Source organism: Tachysurus vachellii, chromosome 13 (assembly GCF_030014155.1).
Source record: "Tachysurus vachellii isolate PV-2020 chromosome 13, HZAU_Pvac_v1, whole genome shotgun sequence".
Classification (NCBI taxonomy): domain Eukaryota; kingdom Metazoa; phylum Chordata; class Actinopteri; order Siluriformes; family Bagridae; genus Tachysurus; species Tachysurus vachellii.
In genome coordinates this window covers 1,422,936-1,437,500 of record NC_083472.1, presented here as the reverse complement: position 1 = coordinate 1,437,500, position 14,565 = coordinate 1,422,936, and the positions used below count along the sequence as shown (strand labels likewise).

Below are 14,565 nucleotides of genomic sequence, written 5' to 3'. Positions count from 1 at the left end.
CAGTCTTCAAGCAGCTCACCATGGAAGAGGTACAGTGGAAAAATCCAACCACCTCCTCATTAGGATCTAAAGCTACATGTGGATTTGTGTAGAGCTGCTTCGTGTTGTGTGAATGTCTGTCAGAGAAAGAGAAATAACAATGAACTCCATTTCCCACAGTTCCTCGCTCTGACAGAAGAAGACCTGAATAAGTACGACCTCACTCAGGGAGCCAAGAAGAAGCTGAAGACCCAGCTGGAGCTGCAGAAGTGAGTCACACACACACACACACACACACACACGATACAAATGGAGATAACAGGCTTAGCTTTTTTCTCCCTCAATTAACACAGACTTGTGGCACTCTATATTCGCAAACACACACACACACACACACACACACACACACACACACACACTTCAGTAATACCTCACTAATAAGGGGTTCATTTAATTTAGTCTGCTGAGTCAGTTCATTCAAAGAATCAAATATTTGATTCAGTTCATTTTCATATGTTTTATAATAGTATTTTTCAGAGATGGGGGACTCGAGTCATATGACTTGACTCGAGTCAGACTTAAGTCGCAAATTTGAGACTCGAGACTTGCTTGACAAATATTAAAAAAAGACTCGACTTGACTTTGACGTGACATTCGTGACTTGAGACTCGACTCGAGATGGGGGATTCGACTTGACTCGAGTCAGACTTAAGTCGCAAATTTGAGACTTGTGACTTGCTTGACAAATATTAAAAAAAGACTCGACTTGCACATGTGTGACTCACTCCCACCTCTGATAGTTTTTATTTATTTTAACTTATAATGACTTGTAATTGTAGACCTGTGTCCCTGTGTATGTGACAACAAACGGATAAAAATTACGACGTCTTGTTTATTAAGGGTTCCAGTTATGACACCAAAGTCGATATTAGAATCAATATACAAAAGTAACAGTAATACAACCTTAGATGTTTTTCCTTACATAAAATGGCACATTTATGCAGCGTCTCACACTAGCACCACAGTGGCTTGTTGAATCGATTCTTGAATGTGATTCACCAATTCATTTGAATCAGTGAGTTTAACAACCATAACATTGTATCCTAGATTTACTTTTTCACTAGTAGGTTCAGATTTCTGGTTCCTTTCAATAAACTAGATAATGAGGCAATGATGACCTGCGAACCAGGTTGACTGATCACTTAAAAAGAATCGGTTTAGAAAATGATTCATTTATTAGTTTGACACTGTCATGAATTTCAGCCTGCTTTAGAATTTGCTGAGACAACTTAGAAAAACGTTTTCATCTCTGTAATCAAATATTTAGCATTTAAGTTGTAATAATAATAATAATAATAATAATAATAATAATAATAGGGGTCACGGTGGCTTAGTGGTTAGCACGTTCTCCTCACACCTCCAGGGTTGGGGGTTCGATTCCCGCCTCCACCTTGTGTGTGTAGAGTTTGCATGTTCTCCCCGTGCCTCGGGGGTTTCCTCCGGGTACTCCGGTTTCCTCCCCCGGTCCAAAGACATGCATGGTAGGTTGATTGGCATCTCTGGAAAATTGTCTGTAGTGCGTGATTGTGTGAGTGAATGAGAGTGTGTGTGTGTGTGTGCCCTGTGATGGGTTGGCACTCCGTCCAGGGTGTATCCTGCCTCGATGCCCGATGACGCCTGAGATAGGCACAGGCTCCCCGTGACCCGAGGTAGTTCAGATAAGCGGTAGAAGATGATGAGTGAGAGAATAATAATAATTTGATAAAAAATATTTGACCACATGTCTGCTGTAGTTTCAGTGCAGTCCTGCTGAGATCACGCTGAATTCTGTGCACACACTGACCTCTAGCGGTCAGCAGTGGAAGTGCTGAGTTTGTGCACTAAATTAATCTTTTTTTATTTTTTGACTGACATTTATTTTGAATCACTTTTTAGTTTCATCACGTATATTATTCAGACATCCTTATTTATTTCTAAATGTTCTTCTTTTTGCATATATCTGGGAGAGAGAGAGATAGAGAGAGAGAGACAGAAAGAGCAAGAGAGAGAATGAGAGAGAGAGAGAGAGACAGAATGAGAGAGAGAGAGAGAATGAGAGAGAGAGAGAGAGAGAGAGAGAGAGATTATGTATTGTATTCCTTTTTTAGGGAGAAGTTACATGAGAAGAGATACACAATGTCTCAGTTTCCTGTTTCCTGTGGTGGAGTAGCGAGAGTGACACCTTCCACTTACAACTGCCCGATAACACACACAAGCAGCAGTAAAACAGGTACACACACACGCGCACACACACATGCACACACGGACACACAGGCACGCACACACACATGCACGCACACACACACTACTGCATGTAACCATAATAATGTGTGTGTGCGTGTGTGTGCGTGTGTGTTTGTGCGCGTGTGTGTGTTTGTGCGCGTGTGTGCGTTTGTGTGTCCTCAGAACTGCGTGTGGAGGTGGAGGCCGGATCTCTGTCCTCTCTCAGGGACAGCAGCTCATCATCAGGTTACTCCAGTTCTCCATCCAGCCCCATGACTCCTCTGAAAGAGACTCACAGACGTATGACACACACACACACACTCACCACACCCACACACATACACACTCACCACACAAACATACACACACACTCACCACACACACACACACACACACATACACACACCACACACATACACATACACACACACACTCACACACACACACACACACACACACACACACACACACACTCACCACACACACACTCACCACTCACACACACACACACACACACTCACCACATACTCACACACACACAACACTCACACACAGTCACACACACACCAAACACACCAAACACAGTTAAAAATTAAGAGTTTAAAATAATATATATCTTTTATTTTGTTTCATTTTGTTTTCTTTATATACCTGATCATAAATTTAAACTTCCTGTTTATTTTCTTAATATAATTGCATCATTATTTTAGTATTTTAGATAATAGTTTTCTTAAGTTTTTGTTATTTATTTTTATTTGATTAAAAATGATTGATTTAATATTTTAATGTAATGTTTCTTCATCTTAAACCTATTTATTACGATTATTTATTAAGACATATTAATCAGATCTTCCCTTTTGTTTATTTAAATAAATTAATTAATCTTTCTTTCAGATTATTTTAATTACTTATTTTTTTCCATTCCTTTAAATTAACTGTAATTATTTTGTTTCTGTTGTTATTTTGTGTTTATTTTGTGTTTATTTTATGATCTGTAATTTTTATGTATGATCTTAACTGATATTGATGTCAACTGATAACTGTAACTGATGTATATTAATTTGCACTGTGTGTGTGTGTGTGTGTGTGTGTGTGTGTGTGTGTGCGTGTGTGTGTAGGTGCCGATGTGGAGTGTGTAGAGAAAGACCGTGTGTGTTTCCTGCTCAGCACGGCAGGTTCGGCTCAGAGTCGTCCGACAGCGCAGGTTCTCCCGGTGCAGAACGATCCCTCTGTCGGTCCGTCTCACTCCAGCGTGAACCTTCCCTCCCTCCCACTTCTGGCTCCAGGCAGAGGACTCGGATCCGCCTCCCGTAAGCCCCGCCCACCCCTACTCTGCCCCGCAATGGGTGTGGAAGCTCCTCCCACGGGGCATCAGGAAGTGGAAACGTGCACGGCGCTAACGGTAACCTCTAACGCCCTTCATCACATCTCTCACCCGACGCTACACTTCCAGGTTTCGGCCACGCACGGTCACGCCCGCTTGTCTCAGTACTCAAACTCCGCCTCTTCCTCCTCCTCCTCCTCCTCCTCATCCTCTTTTTCTTCCTCGTCATCTTCCTTTTCCTTTTCCTCGTCCTCCAAACCCACCTTCTCGCCCATCAGCGCTGTTCCCATGGCGGCTGTTTCAGGAAACACCTACAGCGCCAACAGTGGGTCCGTTGTAGCCCCACCCACCACCAGTCCGGTCACTACGGAAACGGCGTGCTACGGCTCCGCACAGTCGAACGGTACGACGCCATGCGTGTGCAGCTCGTGTGGCTGTAGCGGAAAGTGCGGATCGTTCTACTTCCCTCACCCGTTCTCCGGTACGTCCCTGTTCACCCTCGGACCGCTGCTCCACTTTAGCCCGCTCTTCTCAGGAAGCGGCTCCGTCTCCCCGTTCTCGTACCCGATTGTGGCCCCGCCCCTGTACAGCAGCAGCCTGTCACATGACTCGCAGCAGAACCTGGTCCTTCCCCCAATGCAGGGCTTCCTAGGAGGCGGAGCTAACACTTATCAGCCCTATGGCATGATGGGAAACGTTGGCACGGGGCAAAAGAAGGTGGGTACCGTTTCCTGCTACAACTGCGGGCTGAGCGGACATCGAGCGCATGACTGCAAACAGCCGCCCATGGATTCGGCTCAGCAAGGTACCAGGGTTCACGTAAAATATAATAATAGATCAAATATTTTAATATAACGTTAAAACAATATTATTATAAAATATAAGACTAAATATTTTATTATTATTATTATTCCTTTGGCAGTAACAACATACCTTTATTTATTTATTTTTATAGGTATGTTTCGTCTAAAATATTCTCCTCAGTCGGACAGCCAGGACTCTGGCGACTAGCTGTTATATACCGAGTGTTTAAAGCGCTTCAGTCTCTGTTTTTGTGAACACAGAAGCTTTCTGAGACTCTTATGGACTTTGTCTCTCTGAGAGAAGCTCTGTAAAGGACGAGACAGACATCAGGGACGATTCGGACACCAAAAACCAGTGAGGAACGTCGTGGACAACCAGCCGGCGGCTTGTTAATCGTCTCCTTCCTCTCAGGTCCTCTCAGGTCCTCACTCGGCCTCGTCCCGTTCGCGCACTAAACAGTGTGTGAAGATTCCTCGGTCACTCCGTCGCACACTTTTCTGTCACGTCTCGAGAAACGAAACACCGCCGCTGTCGACTCCGGACGCAGGACTGGACGGAAATTTCTGATTTTTTTAAAAAAAACTTTTTATAACTTTTATTGCGTATTTGTTGTATTTACAGTGCTTTTTTTTTCCTGGGGTGAAAATCATTTGTAATCATTTCAGAATTTTTTTTTTTTATATCATGTATATTTTATTATTTTATCAGTTATTAGTAATAATTTTTTTTGTGTTGTATTATATTGGATTTTGTGTGAAAGCTGACCGCTAAAGTCTGAGATTTCTGAGAAATCCGAGAATTCTCTTCTCACTTCGTGAAAAACCAGCAACGTATTAAAAAAAAAAAAAAAAAACACTGCTGAGTCGCACAGCAGCGATAAACCTCTGAGGTCGTAATAAACAATCGTGTAACGATCACAACATTCAAACGTACCAGCGGCGTAATTCGCTTTAGATCTGCAGATGTACATAAGCATGACTTGTTCAGTATTTCTACAATTTTTTTTTAGAGATATTTTATTTTGAACGAATGTGGGGTTGATAAACCTAAATAATTAGCACCTTAGCTAATTCGCCGTCGGTTCTCCGTTAAAAACGGCGACGTTTCTTACGTTCGATCTCGTACTTTATTTCTTTGCTAATTCCTTATTCTTATACCATTTAGTTCAGACTTTCCTAAATTGCTTTAACTGGCTAACAGAAACTTGAAGTGAAAATTCACTTAAAATTGTTTTTCTCCAAATTTTCATTTTGTTTTGGCTTTTAAACCAAAGAACTCAAAGATGTCGCTGATACAGCAAGGACTTTTCTAGCTAAGTGTCTTTATTGTTTCCTTCACTAGATAAAAGCATTTCCTAGATTAGCTAAGAAATTTAGCGACTTCAGCTAACGGCGCTAGAGACTTTTTGCCTCGGCGGTGGTGAAGAATTTGCTAAATATCCTAAACTAATTTAGCAAAGAGATTCGTACGGTTTGTTCTGAGGAATTCGCTAATATCATGAGCTCATTTAGTGAAAAAGATTCAAGGGAATTTAGCAAAGGTTTAAGCTAAATATTGTTGAGCTAGTTTGCTAGGATGTTTTTGCAGAATTTCCTTATATAATTTAGCGAACGCTGCTGAATTTGTTTTGTGAAGAAGTGAAATGTTTCCTTTGCTAATCGAATAAGGAATGTTGGTACATTTCCGTAGCTAATTTTGCAACAGTAATTTAGATCGTGCGACATTTCCGTCGTTAATTTAGCGAAGCTTTCGATTAGATTTCCTCGGCTAAACGTTGCTCAGTTTTGCGTCCTAGAACAGCGAGGCGGTCGCTATGGTTTATTCGCTAATTCCACGAGGATTCTCACTTCATTTCCGTAGCTAACGTAATAAAGAGCGTGCTACGTTTCCGTAGCTAGTTTAGCAAAGAGATTTGAGCTAAAATTCCTGTTTAATTAACTCTAATCTTGAACTTTTTGTAGCTAACGTAGCTTAAACTTTGCTAAATTTCCTTCGCTGTGTATTCGAGACGGAAACTGCTTCATCTGAAAAATTTGCACATTGAGTTTTTTTTGATGAAATACTTGAGCAATGTCAGTGAGGATTTGACCTAAAACACACTTCCTGTTATTAGGGAGGAAACGTGGAAGTTCCGATGTTTCTCCTTCGTTTCATTTGGTCACCGTGACGCTTTCAGCAGTTTGTTTTGAGGGGGTTTTTTTTTCCACTTTTTTCTGGTTCACATTTGTATTTAATGTTTGAATACAAACAATCGTCTGACTTCAGCATCAGAGTTATTTTGTATACATTCGGAATTAAACTCATTTTCAGGTTTTCCTCCGTCGCCCTCTCTTCTCTCCCTGTGTCACACACACACACACACACACCCCAAACAAACACACACAAGCACAAACAAACACACACACACCCCAAACAAACACACACAAGCACAAACAAACACACACACACCCCAAACAAACACACACAAGCACAAACTCACACACACACACCCAAATACACACAAGCACACACAAAGCACACACACAAACACCCAAACAAATACACACAAGCACACACACCGAAACACACCCAAACACACACAAACTCACACACAGACACACTCACACCCAAACACACACACAAACACACCCTCAAACAAACACACACACACACACAGCCTTCAAAGAAATAGCTGTTTATTTCGTTTTTGTTCCTTACACAGAAGTACAGCAGCATATGAACTTTTTTTTTTTTTTTTAACAAGGAAACATTTCTTTTAAATAAAAACATTCAGGTTAAATGTACAAGATAAAAGGCATCTAAAGTGTTTTTGTCGTACGCTTGTGTACACACAGCCACGTATACACACAGGATGCATCTGTAAAGGTAAATAAAGCTCTAATAAAAGTCTAAAAAGCGTGCAAGAAGAAACGCGATGATGTCGGCTGTGTTCCAAACACAAACCGACTCCTTTTCCTTTATCTGCTTCTCCTGTTTTATTATTATTATTATTTTGCTAAATCTTTGACATGATGATTGTTTTTCCCTCATATGGATTTATTTTTAGTCATCTGAAGCATCCGACGAAGCAGGACGAGACGAGGCTGGGATCTGATACCGGGGCTGAACGATACGATGGAACTGGATCACGGATCTAACGGATCATCAGATCACACGATACGATAAAACTAATTAAAATGTAAAAAAAATCAACAGTATCGTAACGAACGTCACTCAAACTGAAGATGTCGATGCTCCGTAACAGAACGGCGTACGGCGGCGACGACATTGTGTAAGTCACGAGGCCGAGACCGGAAGCTTCGCTGTAACCAAGGCAACCAGCAGTAACGTGAGACGTCATGATGACGAAGCGGTCGATCGTTAATCTGACCTCGAAGCTGACGTTGTGAAATTCACTTCGCTGTTCGTTTCCTGTTTAAATTAAATCTAAACCAAAAAATGTTTACAGTTTCCGGGTTAAGCTCCGCCCCTAAAGCCACATCACCTTCTTGGCTCCGCCCAGGAAAACATCACAGAACTGTTAAATCGTGAAAATGTGTAAGAGGATACGTCAGTACGAGATCAATGCAGCTCTAACGATCGGGTCTAGCCGTGTGTGTGTGTGTGTGTGTGTGTGTGTGTGTGTGTGTGTGTAGTTTATCATCACAGTTGCTCCCTTCTCTTTTCAGAAAGCAGTAAAAACGGATGAATCTTCTGTAAAATATGGCGATATGACGTCCAAACGCAGATCACCGTAAAGAGATCAGTTTGAACCAGAGAGCCGCGATAACAAATAAAAACCAAACGTTAAATAAAACCACGTGAAGCTTCTTCACACAGACGGTGAGCTGAACCTGACCTCAGAGCTCGCGCTATACAACTAGATCAGCAACAACACTCACACACAACAAGTCTATACCGTAAAACTGTAAAATGAACACAAACAAAAAAAAGAATCAGATCTGATCAGACACAGACTCGGACCCGTGACGCAAGCGGCCGATGAAGCTGACAGTAAACACACGTGTCTGTAGCCTAGCCGAGGTTCGGAGGCTAATCGCTAGCTGAAGTGTGTCGAGGAACAGAAGGAGCGTCTCCTTTACAATGAGAAGAAAAACAGATCGAAAATCTGAAATCGGCTCTCGGCCGAACGGACGGGAGAGACGTCCGTCTCGGTCCCGAAGTGTCTGGCGTCTGCTTCTGTGTGAGGAAGGAGGAAGTGAGGAGGACGTGAGCGAGGGATCGTATCAGTGTCCGAAAGCGAAACCCAACGAGGAGGTTTACTGCGCCGCTCCGAACGTCTCCTGAGAGGCGTAGACCATGTAGAGGAAGCCGTCCTCGTCCCTTTCACGCTCGTACACCTCGGAAATGGCAGCGGACACGGAGACCATGCTGTGGCCGTTTACCAGAAGGAAGAAGGCCTGGTTCGAGTTCAGCTGCAGACGCCTCCTGGTGGACAAAGAGGTAATAACACACACTTTATAACGTGCGAGTGTGTTTTGGTTTGAGTCCCGTAATCAGATGATGTGTCAAATACACTGCTGAGTTAAAACTCGACACAAACACAAAATAATAAAATCAAATAAAATGTAGACAAAAGAAAAACTTTTCCTCACTGTGGAGAAAAAAAGTCTCTTTCAGTTTAAAACAAACAAATAAACAAACCTGTAAAGATTCATCATAAAAACAAGGACTGAATATAAAAACGCTGGTTTCCTCTTGTTTTATCTCCAGAATGTTTTCTAGTTAGAGCTTCTTCTTCTTCATCTTCATCATCGTCATCTCTGGTCAGTTTGTCTGTCAGACTGAAGACCAGGTTCCTCCACCACCCACCACCTGATGGACAGGTTGACATGAAGCCCACAGTGAAACTGGTCTTACCTGATGATCTTGATGAGTTCGCTCATGTTCACGTGGTCAGGAACCAGAAACTTGGTTTTGTCCAGAACAGGAAGCTGCTTCTCGCCCTTGTACCTCTCAATGATCACCTGAACGGAGAAGAACAGAAACACGACGGTTCTTTCAGAAACGAGCGGCTGCAGTGTGTGTGTGCAGAAGTTAAGATCCGACTGCGGGATTAGCTGAAAAATTAAAGTCTCGTTTATCGCCATAGCAACAATCCAATCACCAAGAAAGCAACAACTGAAGCGTAGACTGATGAAGCAGGTGGTGATTTGGGATGAAACTCCTGAGCGTGAAACGCACACACACACAAACACCACAAAGACACACCATACACACTCATCACACACACAGGTGGACGATGAGCTGAGGTGTGTATTTCTGCATGTGCAGCAGATGGGAAGCTGAAGGTCACCTGATCCAGTCACTCAGCCAGTTAACGACTGTGCAGCTTCCCTCACACACACACACACACACACACCACAGAGGTGATTCCACACACACTTATTCTCTTACACTGCTACACTTGCACATGCTGAGGAAGCAGGTATGAGCACACTGACCTAACAACCTACAAACATCTGCTCAGAACTCACACACACACACACACACACACACAAAAGAAAGCACTCATCTTTAACACCACAGTGAAACTTTCCACCAGAACTAATCCCGGAGACACTCTGTCATGTAAATGCAGTAGTTTTAAGTGTGTTGCTTGTAAAGTCAGACTAATCCTGCAGCACTGAGTTTAACTATAAACCCGTGGAAATGTTCTTCAGGGACTTCTTATTAATTCCGTACAAATTCTTTAGCATTGTTATTTATTTCCAATCAACTTATATAAAGACGTCATGAATCACACTCGAGTCCAGTCTTAGTGACTCCTCATATGACTCACAAAACACACTGTGATTCGTGTGACTCATCAGTGGAAACTGGGTCTACATTATTACATGATTCAGTTGGTCTGATCTCAGAGATGGAAACTATGTGACTCTGAGCGCCAGCAGACTCTCAGCTCTCGGTTTTTCTTTTCTTTTCTCAGAAACAAAGACAAGATCTTCTCTGTAAATGTGGGCGGAGCCTGCATCGATTCAGGAAGTCATCGACTGCACAAGTCTGAAAGCTACAGGAGGGGTTTTTAAAGGTCTAGAAGTGCTCAATAGATAAGAATGTGATCTGAGACACGGCGACTGTTTGTTTAGTCAGTGACGGATGCAGTATCACGAGCTTTTACGCCACTCTGACTGGTTACGTTGCTATTAATCTACACGAGTGTCTGAGAGCAGGAGGGTGACAGAATACTCTGGAACATGAATGAACGATCCTGACTCTCCTGTAATGAACATTAAACACTAGACAATATAAAACCTACCGAGTGTCATGATGTAAAAGAAACAAACAATAAATCTCTTCACAGTTTCCGGTGTTTCAGCGTTTAATCTGTCTGTGTTCCAGGGAACGACTTACCGGGATTTTGTTGGGATGCTGCTCTCGGATCTGCCTCACGTCGTCCACTCTCTGTTCTGTAAAAACATCATTAACACAAATACGTCACCGTCACGTCACGCTCAAATGTAAACAATCACGTCACTCGGTCAGCGCCACGTTCCCTCTGTATACGACACACGCCGTCGCATCCTGCGTTCTAATCGGTCAGAAGGTGTCGTTCGGTCTGTAACGGGTTATCGTTTCTATAGCAACAACTATCCATTGATCACGTAACCATAAACAGATTTAAGTGGAACAGATGATGACCTTTTCTGTAAGGAGACGATTCTATAACATTGACGTAAGGAGTCTCCAGTGCGAGCGGAGACGGTGTAGATTTATAGATTACTACGAGTTACTTGATGACGGGATTCGGCGAGACGTCTTTAGTTGGATGGGTTTCTTATTCGAAGCTTAAATAATAATAATAAAAACACTTAATTTAAACAGCCAGGAAAAGTTTTGTGTACATTTTCTAACAACAAAACATCAAATCTGGCATTTAGAACTGGAATTTTGAATAACCAGAAAAAGTGCGATTTATAGTAAAGTGAACAATTTATTCAATAAATAAATAAATAAAAATAATAAACAAACAAATAAAATAATACATAAATAAAATAAACAAACAAATAAATAAAGTGAATACAGAAATAAAATGAACAAATAAAATAAATAAACAAATAAAATAAATAAATATGTTTAATATACAAATGGAAGAGATTATATTCATATTCTTTTGTTTTATTTCCAACTTTTTTTTAAACCAACTCCTACATACGCGTCAATTCTCGATAAGCTTTAAAACCCTTAAAAATAAATAAAAAAATTAAATAAAAATTAACTTTAAAAAGTCACAACACTTTAAACACACAACACTTGACCGCAGCTTGTTTTGCAAGCTCGATGGCTCGGTTCCAATCCGCAAACTTCCGCACTTAAAAAAAACAAAAAACAGACCGTGACGTCACCAACGGTCGCGTTGCAAGTGTTCAACCAAAATGGCGTCGTTAAAGGGTCCCTATGTAGTGCGTTAGGGCGCGATTTGGGACTTAGCCATCAGTAGCACAACAGACGATTGGGGTCAACAAAACGAGGCCTGAAAGCGTGATTTTGTTTAACCCTGGACGAGAATTCTATCTGAAAAGTTAGACATGTGTCGTGATTGTTAATCAATCCGTATTTTATACTGTTGTAAAAACAATAGAGTTTATTTGGAGACGGTTAGTGGACTTTGTGAACGCCCCATCCCCCAATTCTGCAGTCATACGTCTCCAAACGTCCCCTGGTGTGTGTCCTGTGCTCGGGACAAACAGTTTGGACATTTAAGTTGTAATGTTACAGAATACAGGACGTGTAAATAAAACGTTGTATTAACATGAACGTGTCAGATTGAGCTCGATAACTGATGCTAGTTTAGACGTGATGGCTTTAAAGGACCCTAATGCTTTAATAACCGAGTCTTAAGTGACCGAGGAAGAATTAAAGAGATGAATTATTACTGACTCTGACATGTCACAGGACGAATGTTAAAGTAAACGCAATTTAATGGAGGAAAAAAGAGAGAGAGAGAGAAAGAAAGGAAATCGAAAGCAAACACCGTCGTGGTGCGTTCAATGCGCGAAACGTACAAAGTGTTTATTAATCAGAATCCCGCTTACCGAACGTCCTCCTTTGTTTAAACATCTTTTCTGAATGCATATTCCTCTGTGTGTGTGTGTGTGTGTGTGTGTGTGTGTCCTCTTCACCGCAGAACGCTGTATAAAAAACACTCGACTTTGTTCCCGACGCAGTTTGTGTGTGTATAAAAGCCCAGCACACCGTGTACTGTTTGTTCTCCTCTCAGTGTTGTGTTTCTGACCTGCAAAACAAAGCGGTCAGCTGACCGGTGACGTCACCGGAAGGAGCGCATGACGTCATCCGCCCAGCTTTCCTCTTATACGTAAATCATTTCATTTAATTTGGATCATTTTCATTTCTTCTTCTTCTTCTTCTTCTTCTTCTTCTTCTTCTTCTTCTTCTTCTTCTTCTTCTTCTTCTTCTTCCTCAATTGCAAGCAGAGAATTAAGTCATTTTGTGACAAAATTACTAAATAAAACAGCACATAAAAAGGTAATAATATTAATAACAATATCAATAATAATGATAATAATAATAATAAATGTTATAATATTAATAATGTATTTATATATTTTATATCTGTTTTATAGTGTGTTAAATGTTGTTTTTTAAATGTGTAATTTACATTAGATTGTTTTATCTTTAACATTCATCTTTTTTTTTTTTAATGAGAACATTTGCAAAAATATGTTGACATTGTTTTAAATCAAATATTTATTTTTTTATATTTACTTGGAGTGTTCATTTTTATTTCATTTAATTTATATTGTACTTATTATTAGTAGTAGTATTACATTATATTACAATGAGACATTTACCATGAGACATAATGTCTATAAATAAATAAATAAATAAATAAATAAACAAATAAATAAATAAATGCACTTGTAGTGATACAGTCAAGACTTTTATTTTTTTAATCACAGGACAGTTTCCAGCCACTGAGGGACAAAATGCTGTATAAAATCAAGTCAAATAAATATATGCAATTATACAAATGGAAAAAGTAATTATTATTATTATTATTATTATTATTATTATTATTATTATTATTATTATTATTATTATTATTATTATTATTTCCAATGTCTATAATTTAACAGTAAATACAAATTAAAAAGTTATAAAGTATAAAGTGTCTTTAAAATGAAGATGATCTAAATATATATATATATATATATATATATATATATATATATATATATATATAAATATCTAATAATATAAATAAGTAAATAATTTAATAACTATATCTTATTTATCTGCATCTCATTTTTTCAATTTATATCTGTTCAATAAATATTTTTAATATTTTTATATTTTATATGTATTTATATATTTTAAATATATTCAGACTAATATTTATTATACTTATATATTTTTTGTCATTTGATATTTAAAGATTGAATTAATCTGAAAATGATTCATTCTGTTTGTTCACAGCTCGTGTTTATTTGTCTTTGTTTCTGTTATTTTTTTATTTGGATTAAAAATATTAATGAAGATCGCTTTGTGTGTCCTGTCGCTATGGTAACTGCTCAGGGTTGGTGTCATGGTGACGAGACTTGAGAAGCACATGATGCAGGTCAGCTGCATGATCAGCTGCAGGAGAGAAGGAAGGAAGTGCTGTTGAGCAACGAGAGTGAGTCACTTTGGGAATGTCGTCATGTCCGATAACCACACACCCATCGGCACTTATCATAGGACACACCAAACTATCTGCAGTGGATTTAAAAGTTTACACACCTCTTGTGTCAGGATGCTGTGATGTAAAAAGTAAAACCAAGATAAATCTTTTTCTATCTTTAATGTATAAATAACAACAAACAACATTCAGCTGTAAAACAACTGGAAATGATTTCTGAATGAAGAAGAATATCCAGAACATGAGCTGTATCATGGAACACTGTGAAGACCATCATCAACTCCTGGAGAACAGCAGTGACATCATAAAGAACAGGACGTTCCTCCAAAACTGACCAAAGGACATGAAGAAAAGTTTCCAGGGAGGCTGCTGAGGGATCTACAGTACCATTAAGAAATGTCTTAATAAGGAACATTAAGGAATTAACTCTCTGAGATACGACAAGGAAACGAAGCCATCCAAGCTCTGCTAAATCACCTCAAAAGGAAAACTAAGGGAAGAACTTCGGCTTCAACAAGACAGCCGATCTGCCAAAGAACACATTAAAGCACAGGGT

General features: G+C 39.9%; 2 protein-coding genes across 3 annotated transcripts in view; one reads left to right on the top strand and one right to left on the bottom strand.

The window, feature by feature from the left end:
- zcchc14 (zinc finger, CCHC domain containing 14) overlaps positions 1-6,418 on the top strand; it is a 27,444-nt gene extending 21,026 nt beyond the window's left edge. The window contains exons 8-13 of one of the 2 annotated variants that reach the window (XM_060884544.1): positions 1-29; positions 160-248; positions 2,127-2,248; positions 2,425-2,541; positions 3,360-4,370; positions 4,630-6,418. The exon at positions 1-29 is cut by the window's left edge and continues 257 nt beyond it. In XM_060884544.1, the coding sequence (XP_060740527.1) occupies positions 1-29; positions 160-248; positions 2,127-2,248; positions 2,425-2,541; positions 3,360-4,370; positions 4,630-4,640 (1,379 nt within the window). In that variant the 3' untranslated portion in view covers positions 4,641-6,418. Of the gene's footprint in view, positions 30-159; positions 249-2,126; positions 2,249-2,424; positions 2,542-3,359; positions 4,371-4,520 lie in introns of both variants that reach the window. The other variant, XM_060884542.1, reaches the window with a different exon arrangement.
- A 609-nt stretch (positions 6,419-7,027) lies between these two features.
- Positions 7,028-12,627, bottom strand: map1lc3b (microtubule-associated protein 1 light chain 3 beta). The gene is made up of 4 exons (XM_060884549.1): positions 12,406-12,627; positions 10,724-10,779; positions 9,230-9,336; positions 7,028-8,797 (listed from the first exon to the last, which is right to left on the bottom strand). Exons 1-4 carry the CDS (start codon positions 12,443-12,445, stop codon positions 8,629-8,631), a joined length of 372 nt encoding a protein of 123 aa, XP_060740532.1. The 5' UTR covers positions 12,446-12,627; the 3' UTR covers positions 7,028-8,628.
- Positions 12,628-14,565: the final 1,938 nt, after the last annotated feature.

Bases quoted from the DNA above. Each gene is read 5' to 3' on its own strand.
- map1lc3b (XM_060884549.1), bottom strand. From the start codon at position 12,445: ATGCATTCAGAAAAGATGTTTAAACAAAGGAGGACGTTCG. The intron at 10,780-12,405 runs GTAAGCGGGATT...ATGTTTTTACAG, and splicing joins TAAACAAAGGAGGACGTTCG to AACAGAGAGTGGACGACGTG. The intron at 8,798-9,229 runs GTAAGACCAGTT...TTTGTCCACCAG, and splicing joins GAACTCATCAAGATCATCAG to GAGGCGTCTGCAGCTGAACT.